The 14,461-nt window shown below is 36.1% G+C and overlaps 1 protein-coding gene across 4 annotated transcripts in view; it reads left to right on the top strand.

Moving 5' to 3' along the window:
• The window catches only part of LOC124040396 (Krueppel-like factor 8), a 171,899-nt gene extending 158,025 nt beyond the window's left edge, over nt 1-13,874 (top strand). For all 4 annotated transcript variants that reach the window (XM_046357571.1, XM_046357557.1, XM_046357580.1 and 1 more), the window contains exon 7: nt 9,633-13,874. In XM_046357571.1, coding sequence (XP_046213527.1) covers nt 9,633-9,814 — 182 coding nt within the window. In that variant the 3' untranslated portion in view covers nt 9,815-13,874. The remainder of the gene's footprint in view (nt 1-9,632) is intronic.
• Nucleotides 13,875-14,461: the final 587 nt, after the last annotated feature.

Below are 14,461 nucleotides of genomic sequence, written 5' to 3'. Positions count from 1 at the left end.
CAGGATAAATCATTACTAGTTATTGTTTATGGCCCTCTCAGGATAAATCATTACTAGTTATTGTTTATGGCCCTCTCAGATAAATCATTACTAGTTATTGTTTATGGCCCTCTCAGGATAAATCATTACTAGTTATTGTTTATGGCCCTCATGATAAATCATTACTAGTTATTGTTTATGGCCCTCACATTCATTACTAGTTATTGTTTATGGCCCTCAGGATAAATCATTACTAGTTATTGTTTATGGCCCTCTCAGGATAAATCATTACTAGTTATTGTTTATGGCCCTCTCAGGATAAATCATTACTAGTTATTGTTTATGGCCCTCTCAGGATAAATCATTACTAGTTATTGTTTATGGCCCTCTCAGGATAAATCATTACTAGTTATTGTTTATTTATAAATCATTACTAGTTATTGTTTATGGCCCTCTCAGGATAAATCATTACTAGTTATTGTTTATGGCCCTCTCAGGATAAATCATTACTAGTTATTGTTTATGATAAATCATTACTAGCCCTCTCAGGATAAATCATTACTAGTTATTGTTTATGGCCCTCTCAGGATAAATCATTACTAGTTATTGTTTATGGCCCTCTCAGGATAAATCATTACTAGTTATTGTTTATGGCCCTCTCAGGATAAATCATTACTAGTTATTGTTTATGGCCCTCTCAGGATAAATCATTACTAGTTATTGTTTATGGCCCTCTCAGGATAAATCATTACTAGTTATTGTTTATGGCCCTCTCATGATAAATCATTACTAATTATTGTTTATGGCCCTCTCAGGATAAATCATTACTATTTATTGTTTATGGCCCTCATGATAAATCATTACTAGTTATTGATAAATCATTACTAGTTATTGTTTATGGTTTATGGCCCTCTCAGGATAAATCATTACTAGTTATTGTTTATGGCCCTCTCAGGATAAATCATTACTAGTTATTGTTTATGGCCCTCTCAGGATAAATCATTACTAGTTATTGTTTATGGCCCTCTCAGGATAAATCATTACTAGTTATTGTTTATGGCCCTCTCAGGATAAATCATTACTAGTTATTGTTTATGGCCCTCTCAGGATAAATCATTACTAGTTATTGTTTATGGCCCTCTCAGGATAAATCATTACTAGTTATTGTTTATGGCCCTCTCAGGATAAATCATTACTAGTTATTGTTTATGGCCCTCTCAGGATAAATCATTACTAGTTATTGTTTATGGCCCTCTCAGGATAAATCATTACTAGTTATTGTTTATGGCCCTCTCAGGATAAATCATTACTAGTTATTGTTTATGGCCCTCTCAGGATAAATCATTACTAGTTATTGTTTATGGCCCTCTCAGGATAAATCATTACTAGTTATTGTTTATAAATCATTACTAGTTATTGTTTATGGCCCTCTCAGGATAAATCATTACTAGTTATTGTTTATGCCCTCTCATGATAAATCATTACTAGTTATTGTTTATGGCCCTCTCAGGATAAATCATTACTAACTATTGTTTATGGCCCTCTCATTACTAGTTATTGTTTATGGCCCTCATAAATCATTACTAGTTATTGTTTATGGCCTCTCCGGATAAATCATTACTAGTTATTGTTTATAAATCATTACTAGTTATTGTTTATGGCCCTCTCAGGATAAATCATTACTAGTTATTGTTTATGGCCCTCTCAGGATAAATCATTACTAGTTATTGTTTATGGCCCTCTCAGGATAAATCATTACTAGTTATTGTTTATGGCCCTCTCAGATAAATCATTACTAGTTATTGTTTATGTTATTGTTTATTATTGGCCCTCTCAGGATAAATCATTACTAGTTATTGTTTATGGCCCTCTCAGGATAAATCATTACTAGTTATTGTTTATGGCCCTCTCAGGATAAATCATTACTAGTTATTGTTTATGGCCCTCTCAGGATAAATCATTACTAGTTATTGTTTATGGCCCTCTCAGGATAAATCATTACTAGTTATTGTTTATGGCCCTCTCAGGATAAATCATTACTATTTATTGTTTATGGCCCTCTCAGGATAAATCATTACTAGTTATTGTTTATGGCCCTCTCAGGATAAATCATTACTAGTTATTGTTTATGGCCCTCTCAGGATAAATCATTACTAGTTATTGTTTATGGCCCTCTCTAGTTTATGGCCCTCTCATAAATCATTACTAGTTATTGTTTATGGCCCTCTCAGGATAAATCATTACTAGTTATTGTTTATGGCCCTCTCAGGATAAATCATTACTAGTTATTGTTTATGGCCCTCTCAGGATAAATCATTACTAGTTATTGTTTATGGCCCTCTCAGGATAAATCATTACTAGTTATTGTTTATGGCCCTCACAGGATAAATCATTACTAGTTATTGTTTTTGGCCTCTCAGGATAAATCATTACTAGTTATTGTTTATGCCCTCTCAGGATAAATCATTACTAGTTATTGTTTATGGCCCTCTCAGGATAAATCATTACTAGTTATTGTTTATGGCCCTCTCAGGATAAATCATTACTAGTTATTGTTTATGGCCCTCTCAGGATAAATCATTACTAGTTATTGTTTATGGCCCTCTCAGGATAAATCATTACTAGTTATTGTTTATGGCCCTCTCAGGATAAATCATTACTAGTTATTGTTTATGGCCCTCTCAGGATAAATCATTACTAGTTATTGTTTATGGCCCTCTCAGGATAAATCATTACTAGTTATTGTTTATGGCCCTCTCAGGATAAATCATTACTAGTTATTGTTTATGGCCCTCTCAGGATAAATCATTACTAGTTATTGTTTATGGCCCTCTCAGGATAAATCATTACTAGTTATTGTTTATGGCCCTCTCAGGATAAATCATTACTAGTTATTGTTTATGGCCCTCTCAGGATAAATCATTACTAGTTATTGTTTATGGCCCTCTCAGGATAAATCATTACTAGTTATTGTTTATGGCCCTCTCAGGATAAATCATTACTAGTTATTGTTTATGGCCCTCTAGTTATTGTTTATGGCCCTCTCAGGATAAATCATTACTAGTTATTGTTTATGGCCCTCTCAGGATAAATCATTACTAGTTATTGTTTATGGCCCTCTCAGGATAAATCATTACTAGTTATTGTTTATGGCCCTCTCAGGATAAATCATTACTAAATTTACTAGTTATTGTTTATGGCCCTCTCAGGATAAATCATTACTAGTTATTGTTTATGGCCCTCTCAGGATAAATCATTACTAGTTATTGTTTATGGCCCTCAGGATAAATCATTACTAGTTATTGTTTATGGCCCTCTCAGGATAAATCATTACTAGTTATTGTTTATGGCCCTCTCAGGATAAATCATTACTAGTTATTGTTTATGGCCCTCTCAGGATAAATCATTACTAGTTATTGTTTATGGCCCTCTCAGGATAAATCATTACTAGTTATTGTTTATGGCCCTCTCAGGATAAATCATTACTAGTTATTGTTTATGGCCCTCAGGATAAATCATTACTAGTTATTGTTTATGGCCCTCTCAGGATAAATCATTACTAGTTATTGTTTATGGCCCTCTCAGGATAAATCATTACTAGTTATTGTTTATGGCCCTTTTATGGCCCCTCTCAGGATAAATCATTACTAGTTATTGTTTATGGCCCTCTCAGGATAAATCATTACTAGTTATTGTTTATGGCCCTCTCAGGATAAATCATTACTAGTTATTGTTTATGGCCCTCTCAGGATAAATCATTACTAGTTATTGTTTATGGCCCTCTCAGGATAAATCATTACTAGTTATTGTTTATGGCCCTCTCAGGATAAATCATTACTAGTTATTGTTTATGGCCCTCTCAGGATAAATCATTACTAGTTATTGTTTATGGCCCTCTCAGGATAAATCATTACTAGTTATTGTTTATGGCCCTCTCAGGATAAATCATTACTAGTTATTGTTTATGGCCCTCTCAGGATAAATCATTACTAGTTATTGTTTATGGCCCTCTCAGGATAAATCATTACTAGTTATTGTTTATGGCCCTCTCAGGATAAATCATTACTAGTTATTGTTTATGGCCCTCTCAGGATAAATCATTACTAGTTATTGTTTATGGCCCTCTCAGGATAAATCATTACTAGTTATTGTTTATGGCCCTCTCAGGATAAATCATTACTAGTTATTGTTTATGGCCCTCTCAGGATAAATCATTACTAGTTATTGTTTATAAAAATCATTACTAGTTATTGTTTATGGCCCTCTCAGGATAAATCATTACTAGTTATTGTTTATGGCCCTCATTACAGGATAAATCATTACTAGTTATTGTTTATGGCCCTCTCAGGATAAATCATTACTAGTTATTGTTTATGGCCCTCTCAGGATAAATCATTACTAGTTATTGTTTATGGCCCTCTCAGGATAAATCATTACTAGTTATTGTTTATGGCCCTCTCAGGATAAATCATTACTAGTTATTGTTTATGGCCCTCTCAGGATAAATCATTACTAGTTATTGTTTATGGCCCTCTCAGGATAAATCATTACTAGTTATTGTTTATGGCCCTCTCAGGATAAATCATTACTAGTTATTGTTTATGGCCCTCTCAGGATAAATCATTACTAGTTATTGTTTATGGCCCTCTCAGGATAAATCATTACTAGTTATTGTTTATGGCCCTCTCAGGATAAATCATTACTAGTTATTGTTTATGGCCCTCTCAGGATAAATCATTACTAGTTATTGTTTATGGCCCTCTCAGGATAAATCATTACTAGTTATTGTTTATGGCCCTCTCAGGATAAATCATTACTAGTTATTGTTTATTGGATAAATTTACTGTTATTGTTTATGGCCCTCTCATTACTAGTTATTGTTTATGATAAATCATTACTAGTTATTGTTTATGGCCCTCTCAGGATAAATCATTACTAGTTATTGTTTATGGCCCTCTCAGGATAAATCATTACTAGTTATTGTTTATGGCCCTCTCAGGATAAATCATTACTAGTTATTGTTTATGGCCCTCTCAGGATAAATCATTACTAGTTATTGTTTATGGCCCTCTCAGGATAAATCATTACTAGTTATTGTTTATGGCCCTCTCAGGATAAATCATTACTAGTTATTGTTTATGGCCCTCTCAGGATAAATCATTACTAGTTATTGTTTATGGCCCTCTCAGGATAAATCATTACTAGTTATTGTTTATGGCCCTCTCAGGATAAATCATTACTAGTTATTGTTTATGGCCCTCTCAGGATAAATCATTACTAGTTATTGTTTATGGCCCTCTCAGGATAAATCATTACTAGTTATTGTTTATGGCCCTCTCAGGATAAATCATTACTAGTTATTGTTTATGGCCCTCTCAGGATAAGTCATTACTATTTATTGTTTATGGCCCTCTCAGGATAAATCATTACTAGTTATTGTTTATGGCCCTCTCAGGATAAATCATTACTAGTTATTGTTTATGGCCCTCTCAGGATAAATCATTACTAGTTATTGTTTATGGCCCTCTCAGGATAAATCATTACTAGTTATTGTTTATGGCCCTCTCACAGGATAAATCATTACTAGTTATTGTTTTTGGCCTTCTCCGGATAAATCATTACTAGTTATTGTTTATGGCCCTCAATAAATCATTACTAGTTATTGTTTATGGCCCTCTCAGGATAAATCATTACTAGTTATTGTTTATGGCCCTCTCAGGATAAATCATTACTAGTTATTGTTTATGCCCCTCATGATAAATCATTACTAATTATTGTTTATGGCCCTCTCAGGATAAATCATTACTAACTATTGTTTATGGCCCTCATGATAAATCATTACTAGTTATTGTTTATGGCCCTCACAGGATAAATCATTACTAGTTATTGTTTTTGGCCTTCTCCGGATAAATCATTACTAGTTATTGTTTATGGCCCTCTCAGGATATATCATTACTAGTTATTGTTTATGGCCCTCTCAGGATAAATCATTACTAGTTATTGTTTATGGCCCTCTCAGGATAAATCATTACTAGTTATTGTTTATGGCCCTCTCAGGATAAATCATTACTAGTTATTGTTTATGGCCCTCTCAGGATAAATCATTACTAGTTATTGTTTATGGCCCTCTCAGGATAAATCATTACTAGTTATTGTTTATGGCCCTCTCAGGATAAATCATTACTAGTTATTGTTTATGGCCCTCTCAGGATAAATCATTACTAGTTATTGTTTATGGCCCTCTCAGGATAAATCATTACTAGTTATTGTTTATGGCCCTCTCAGGATAAATCATTACTAGTTATTGTTTATGGCCCTCTCATTACTATTTATTGATAAATCATTACTAGTTATTGTTTATGGCCCTCTCAGGATAAATCATTACTAGTTATTGTTTATGGCCCTCATGATAAATCATTACTAGTTATTGTTTATGGCCCTCTCAGGATAAATCATTACTAGTTATTGTTTATGGCCCTCTCAGGATAAATCATTACTAGTTATTGTTTATGGCCCTCTCAGGATAAATCATTACTAGTTATTGTTTATGGCCCTCTCAGGATAAATCATTACTAGTTATTGTTTATGGCCCTCTCAGGATAAATCATTACTAGTTATTGTTTATGGCCCTCTCAGGATAAATCATTACTAGTTATTGTTTATGGCCCTCTCAGGATAAATCATTACTAGTTATTGTTTATGGCCCTCTCAGGATAAATCATTACTAGTTATTGTTTATGGCCCTCTCAGGATAAATCATTACTAGTTATTGTTTATGGCCCTCTCAGGATAAATCATTACTAGTTATTGTTTATGGCCCTCTCAGGATAAATCATTACTAGTTATTGTTTATGGCCCTCTCAGGATAAATCATTACTAGTTATTGTTTATGGCCCTCTCAGGATAAATCATTACTAGTTATTGTTTATGGCCCTCTCAGGATAAATCATTACTAGTTATTGTTTATGGCCCTCTCAGGATAAATCATTACTAGTTATTGTTTATGGCCCTCTCAGGATAAATCATTACTAGTTATTGTTTATGGCCCTCTCAGGATAAATCATTACTAGTTATTGTTTATGGCCCTCTCAGGATAAATCATTACTAGTTATTGTTTATGGCCCTCTCAGGATAAATCATTACTAGTTATTGTTTATGGCCCTCTCAGGATAAATCATTACTAGTTATTGTTTATGGCCCTCATGATAAATCATTACTAGTTATTGTTTATGGCCCTCTCAGGATAAATCATTACTAGTTATTGTTTATGGCCCTCTCAGGATAAATCATTACTAGTTATTGTTTATGGCCCTCTCAGGATAAATCATTACTAGTTATTGTTTATGGCCCTCTCAGGATAAATCATTACTAGTTATTGTTTATGGCCCTCTCAGGATAAATCATTACTAGTTATTGTTTATGGCCCTCTCAGGATAAATCATTACTAGTTATTGTTTATGGCCCTCTCAGGATAAATCATTACTAGTTATTGTTTATGGCCCTCTCAGGATAAATCATTACTAGTTATTGTTTATGGCCCTCTCAGGATAAATCATTACTATTATTGTTTATGGCCCTCTCAGGATAAATCATTACTAGTTATTGTTTATGGCCCTCTCAGGATAAATCATTACTAGTTATTGTTTATGGCCCTCTCAGGATAAATCATTACTAGTTATTGTTTATGGCCCTCTCAGGATAAATCATTACTAGTTATTGTTTATGGCCCTCTCAGGATAAATCATTACTAGTTATTGTTTATGGCCCTCTCCGGATAAATCATTACTAGTTATTGTTTATGGCCCTCTCAGGATAAATCATTACTAGTTATTGTTTATGGCCCTCAGGATCAGGATAAATCATTACTAGTTATTGTTTATGGCCCTCTCAGGATAAATCATTACTAGTTATTGTTTATGGCCCTCTCAGGATAAATCATTACTAGTTATTGTTTATGGCCCTCTCAGGATAAATCATTACTAGTTATTGTTTATGGCCTCTCAGGATAAATCATTACTAGTTATTGTTTATGGCCCTCTCAGGATAAATCATTACTAGTTATTGTTTATGGCCCTCTCAGGATAAATCATTACTAGTTATTGTTTATGGCCCTCTCAGGATAAATCATTACTAGTTATTGTTTATGGCCCTCTCAGGATAAATCATTACTAGTTATTGTTTATGGCCCTCTCAGGATAAGTCATTACTATTTATTGTTTATGGCCCTCTCAGGATAAATCATTACTAGTTATTGTTTATGGCCCTCTCAGGATAAATCATTACTAGTTATTGTTTATGGCCCTCTCAGGATAAATCATTACTAGTTATTGTTTATGGCCCTCTCAGGATAAATCATTACTAGTTATTGTTTATGGCCCTCACAGGATAAATCATTACTAGTTATTGTTTTTGGCCTTCTCCGGATAAATCATTACTAGTTATTGTTTATGGCCCTCTCAGGATATATCATTACTAGTTATTGTTTATGGCCCTCTCAGGATAAATCATTACTAGTTATTGTTTATGGCCCTCATGATAAATCATTACTAGTTATTGTTTATGGCCCTCTCAGGATAAATCATTACTAGTTATTGTTTATGGCCCTCTCAGGATAAATCATTACTAGTTATTGTTTATGGCCCTCTCATGATAAATCATTACTAGTTATTGTTTATGGCCCTCTCAGGATAAATCATTACTAGTTATTGTTTATGGCCCTCTCAGGATAAATCATTACTAGTTATTGTTTATGGCCCTCTCAGGATAAATCATTACTAGTTATTGTTTATGGCCCTCTCATGATAAATCATTACTAATTATTGTTTATGGCCCTCTCAGGATAAATCATTACTATTTATTGTTTATGGCCCTCATGATAAATCATTACTAGTTATTGTTTATGGCCCTCTCAGGATAAATCATTACTAGTTATTGTTTATGGCCCTCACAGGATAAATCATTACTAGTTATTGTTTATGGCCCTCTCAGGATAAATCATTACTAGTTATTGTTTATGGCCCTCTCAGGATAAATCATTACTAGTTATTGTTTATGGCCCTCTCATGATAAATCATTACTAGTTATTGTTTATGGCCCTCTCAGGATAAGTCATTACTATTTATTGTTTATGGCCCTCTCAGGATAAATCATTACTAGTTATTGTTTATGGCCCTCTCAGGATAAATCATTACTAGTTATTGTTTATGGCCCTCTCAGGATAAATCATTACTATTTATTGTTTATGGCCCTCTCAGGATAAGTCATTACTATTTATTGTTTATGGCCCTCTCAGGATAAATCATTACTAGTTATTGTTTATGGCCCTCTCAGGATAAATCATTACTAGTTATTGTTTATGGCCCTCTCAGGATAAGTCATTACTATTTATTGTTTATGGCCCTCTCAGGATAAATCATTACTAATTATTGTTTATGGCCCTCTCAGGATAAATCATTACTAACTATTGTTTATGGCCCTCATGATAAATCATTACTAGTTATTGTTTATGGCCCTCTCAGGATAAATCATTACTTTTGGGGATTTCTTAGGTTACGTTTTATATTACATGTAGTTAGATTTAACTGGATTTAATCCAATATTTTTACAAGCAATCAACCAATCAACTAATCATCTCCATATCTTCTTCCCTGTAGGAGAGAAGCCGTACCACTGTACATGGGAGGGCTGTACCTGGAGGTTCGCCCGGTCAGACGAGCTGACGCGACACTTCCGTAAACACACGGGCATCAAGCCCTTCCGCTGCACCGACTGTGACCGCTCCTTCTCCCGGTCTGACCACCTCGCCCTACACCGGAGACGCCACGTCATGATGTGAACCATGACCCCTGACCTTTTGACCTTTAAACCTTAACCCCCTACTACCTTCGCCCTCCAACCCATCACCTCCCTCCCCAGCCCCCCTCGGGACTCAGATGGAACTAAAATGGGAGGGCCTGAACTCTGACCCCTAGAGGTTCTCTGCTGTGTCACTTCCTTTTACTGTTTCCTCTCCTCTCTTCTCTCTAAAAAAATAATCAAGGTTAAGGCAACCTTCCATGCGGGAGCGTTTGAAAATAAACTCGTTCATTGGACCAGCGCTGATTCGACAAGAAAATGTCACCAGTGGTCAGGAAATCAAGTAATAAAGTGGCTGTAGATCATTTGAAAAACATTTAAATGAATAGAATGGCAGTAAAACAGTTATGTTATGTGTTTGCACAGTAGTTAGCTGAAATTCACTATGATTTGTGTTTATTATCCACTTTGATGGCGAGCTTTCTGTATTGCTAAAATTCACTTTCAGTCATTTTTGATCGCATTGCTGGTCCATTGTTTAGACCTAATCTTCTCTACGCGACGCCTCGTCCTCCATTTTGAACTGTGGGTCATCGTGGAGATTATTACATTAAAGAGGTGGAGAACGAAGATCCCAAAAGGATGAGAGGAGTTTATTGTTGTTTTCTGGTTGCTTCGCACCTGAAGGGGTAGTCCACAACTCTCATACCCCACAGTTTACCTCCTCGTTTCTCTCTCACACCCCACTCAGTGTGCACACAGCCAGAGGCTATCTACTTCAACAGCACCCTATCCATCCAGAAGATCGACACAAACCAGTGAAGACAAAACCTGGGATACAGCAGAGCGAGATGGACAGGCTTGGACAGAGAGAGAGCGAGTCGGAGGACATACTTTGAAATGACGCAGGGTTATCTCCATCACACACTCAGCTCAGAGCAAGAGGAGGAGGAGGAGGACCGAGAGGACACTTCAAAGATTACATTTCAGCTGTCTAGCAACTGTTTACTGTGTTTTATCATCTTCTGTTAACCTGCGTTGCATGCATGGGCTAGCTGCCTGTATGTGTGTGTGATTGTGTGTGAGTGTTAGTGTAGTGTGTGCTATTTAAAGACAGTTGATGATGCGTCGTGTCCTCTCCTCCATACATATCATTTCCTCAGCAGAGTCAGCAGACCCCCGGGTGTGGTGGTGTAGAAATGTCTTATTCAACCCCCTTCCACGCCATTTCTCCGCTCCCCCATCTCCTAAAACAGGGAGCTACAAGACTGTGAAGATTCTGTTTTATTAATATTTTCAATCAGAAATGAAATCATGTTTCACTTGCCCCACATTTATAGCTTGTTGTTCAGTAACAGTATTTGTGTTGTTTAAAAAAAAAGGCCTTCTGTAAGTTTTTTTCAATTTCTTCTCTTTCTCTTTCTATTTGCTAATGATTGGCTCATAACATAATAACATCCCTTTTTTTACTATTTCATATCCTTAGCTTGTGTTTGAGGCTGTAAAAGTATAACAAGTAAAAGTATAACAAGAAAAAGGTTGAGATTACAAACTAGGGGAGCTTGTGTTTGTGTGTGTAACAAATAATCAGAACTGAGGATTTTAGAAGTGTGTGTTCGGTGCAGCCCGTCGGAGCCTTAATGAATCAAAGTCAATCTGGGAAACTCTGTTTTTAGAAACGCACGTTTGTTTTGGTCTTCAGGATTACCCGGGAAACGGGGACTCGTTGCCCTGACGACACATCACAGCATTTCTACCCAATATCAACCCAGATCAGGGCCTGTATTCACAAAGAGTCTCAGAGTAGGAGTTCTGATCCATATTATCACATTCATTATTATCTAAAAGGCTAAACTGATCTTAGATCAGTACTCCTACTCTGAGCCTGACTGATCTCCATGTCTTAAGGTGGTTGTTTTTAGCTCCTGCTCTCTGTGTTCACTTGATTATGCAACCTCCACAGACCTCGCTCCTAGCGCTGTACTGGGGTAAGTGGTTAAATATGTGTTGCTACAGGAACATATACAGCACTCGCTACTAAGCACTGTTCTGGAGTCAGTGGTAATGTACATCTTGCTACTGGGACATACAGAAACCTCCCTCTAAAGCGCTGTTCTGAAGTCAGTGGCTAAGTACAGCTCCTATGGTACATGCGTACAGAGGGCATACTAAAGAACATGTAAACAAAGTGTTACTAGCAGTCGCAGCAGCCGTCATCATTTCAAACGCTAGCTAAATAAAACACGATTGAATTTAACATTTAATTTTTTTCTGTTGACAATGTAAAAACAAAGTGCAGATAATAGTGCTTTTCTGACTGGGAACCCAGCCTTGGTGTGAGTTGAGTTGAGCGCATGCCTGAAGCAGAGAGGGATTCTATTGGTCCCCACACCAGAGCAATGCAATGTTCCTATGAGATTCTCTCATTCTCTGCTTCAACTCCTAACAATGTTACTAAGCACATCTTTCCAGAAGAGGACATGCATTTGATTGCAACTTGTTATTAGATGGTATTAGACATTAAGGACTATGAGAAATAATTCAAGAGCAGGAAGTGTACATACTGTATATAATCAAAAGGCATAATAAATGTAACAGGTGGAGTTCTATTTTTAACACTGACTAGACAATGTGAAAAATATCATTTTTTTCTTTTATTTTCTACTCTGTTGGATGGATTTACAACTGAAATGTGTTATAAAAAAAAAGTGTTCTTTTCTTAACGTCCTAAAAATCGGTCCCGTTTGTGTCGTGCACATTTAGTTTTTGTGAGGTTGGTGAGCATGTCGGTGTGATTATGCTGCCCTAACCTTACAAAACCAAGAAGGACCGTCTCAACCTGAACAACCGTCCAAAATGGCACCCTACTATCTAATGCACTTCTTTTGACCAGGCCCCCTAGGGCTTTGGTTGAAAGTAGTGCACTATATAGGGAATGTGGGGGCCATTAGTTGGGACATAGACAGTATGGGTGGGGATGGAGAGGTAAAGGTGTTAGTCAACCCAGAGTTGAAAATCTGGTATGATCTAACGTCTGTTATCATTGGTCAAACCCACCTTACCTCATTGATGCGTACAATTCAACTTCCCTTTAATGTCCATTGTGAAGTATTACTCCATATACCACAAAGAAAACAATACCAGAATAGATCAATACAATGCAGTACGTCACGATAGAAATGTTCTGTCCAACAAAAGACCGATCCATCTATGGTTTAGCCATGGCAGCATACGACTTAAGACTCTATACTGTACTGTACTGTACAAGCCCATTTATCCACTTCACTAGTCACCCCTCACTTCAACAATATGGCACCACATAATGTGAGCGTGGATTGATTGTGTGTGTGTGTGCATGTGTGTATAAGTGTGTGAGTGTGCCTCTTATCATGAATCAAAACTCCTTTTCTTAAAGTAACTGTCTAGTGTTGGCAGATTTTTATGACATATCACCTATAATTAATAACAACGAGGGAAATTGTTTTACTTCCAGTTTGTTTGAATTCATTATGTTAAAACGCAGGTTTTCTGCATTGCAATAGTGTAGGTGTACCCCAACAACAGAATGGTATGGGCGTATACCGGTCATTAAAAATATTTGTGCCAGTAGACCGCTGATTGGCCAGCTCATCCTCCTTCAGGAGGATGACATCATCCTCTATGAGGAAATGGCAACCATTTTTTAAACGGTCTGTTTGAGATACACATTTGAGCTGGGGGGTTTTTTTTAAAGAAAGAAATCTCCAAATTATGCTTTGGCCACAAATACAAGTATTGGATGAGTCAACATCATTATTTAGGTATGAGTTAACAGAATAGATTGTCACTGGACAGTTACTTTAACAACCAGAATTGTAGGTATTTTATATTGAATGAATTAACTTTTGGGCCAGTACTATATTACTCAGTGCAATGCAGTTATTGTTATTGTCATTAATATGATTTGTTTTGTATTTGTACAGAACAAAATCTGTAAAGATCAGTGAGGAAGAACGTGAGCTTTTTGATACTGTGAGAAATGGTGTTTCATTAAGTCTGTTTCCCCCTGTACAGTTGAGATTTACCCCACTCCTTTTATAGAATAAAAGGTTTTTGGTGCAGATTGTTGATGCAATGTCTTTATTGTTGACTACGGGTGAAATGTTTATAAAAGAATCGTATCCCGGTGGAAACAGCAGGATCACTGCATTCACCATTGAAGTAAGTTACATAGAATGGTGAATGCAGGGATCAGGCTGCTGAGGCTAAAATAATTGTGCAAAATGTAAAGATGACCATGAACCTCATTCTAATCGGGCTGCATGATTAGAAACCTTTCGTCGACAATGTGCGTTTCTAATGAGGCGACTATTTCTGTATTGCTCAGTTTACTATCCTCTAGTTAAATAAGCGCCTCCTTATAAGGCACATTGTTGAAGAAAATTTCAAATTAAATCACACTGCAAGATAAGGCATTTTTTTACCACTTTACACAAATCTTTTACATTACAAAGATGTCGCCCTTTAAATATTATTTTGACAAGAAAAATGATGGTTAAAAGTGACTTTTGGGACAGTGGGAAGAATAACTTGCATGAGAGTAATGTAGTCAACCTCATGGGGGAGCGCTATGACAGAGAATGATGCACAAGTGGTGAAGGTGCCGTTGAAGCTGCACTGCCTCACTGTTTATGCAACTCCGCCCATT

This window comes from Oncorhynchus gorbuscha, linkage group LG01 (genome assembly GCF_021184085.1).
Source record: "Oncorhynchus gorbuscha isolate QuinsamMale2020 ecotype Even-year linkage group LG01, OgorEven_v1.0, whole genome shotgun sequence".
NCBI classification, from domain to species: domain Eukaryota; kingdom Metazoa; phylum Chordata; class Actinopteri; order Salmoniformes; family Salmonidae; genus Oncorhynchus; species Oncorhynchus gorbuscha.
The sequence above is the reverse complement of the archived record's forward strand: the minus strand, read 5'-3'. Positions and strand labels throughout refer to the sequence as shown.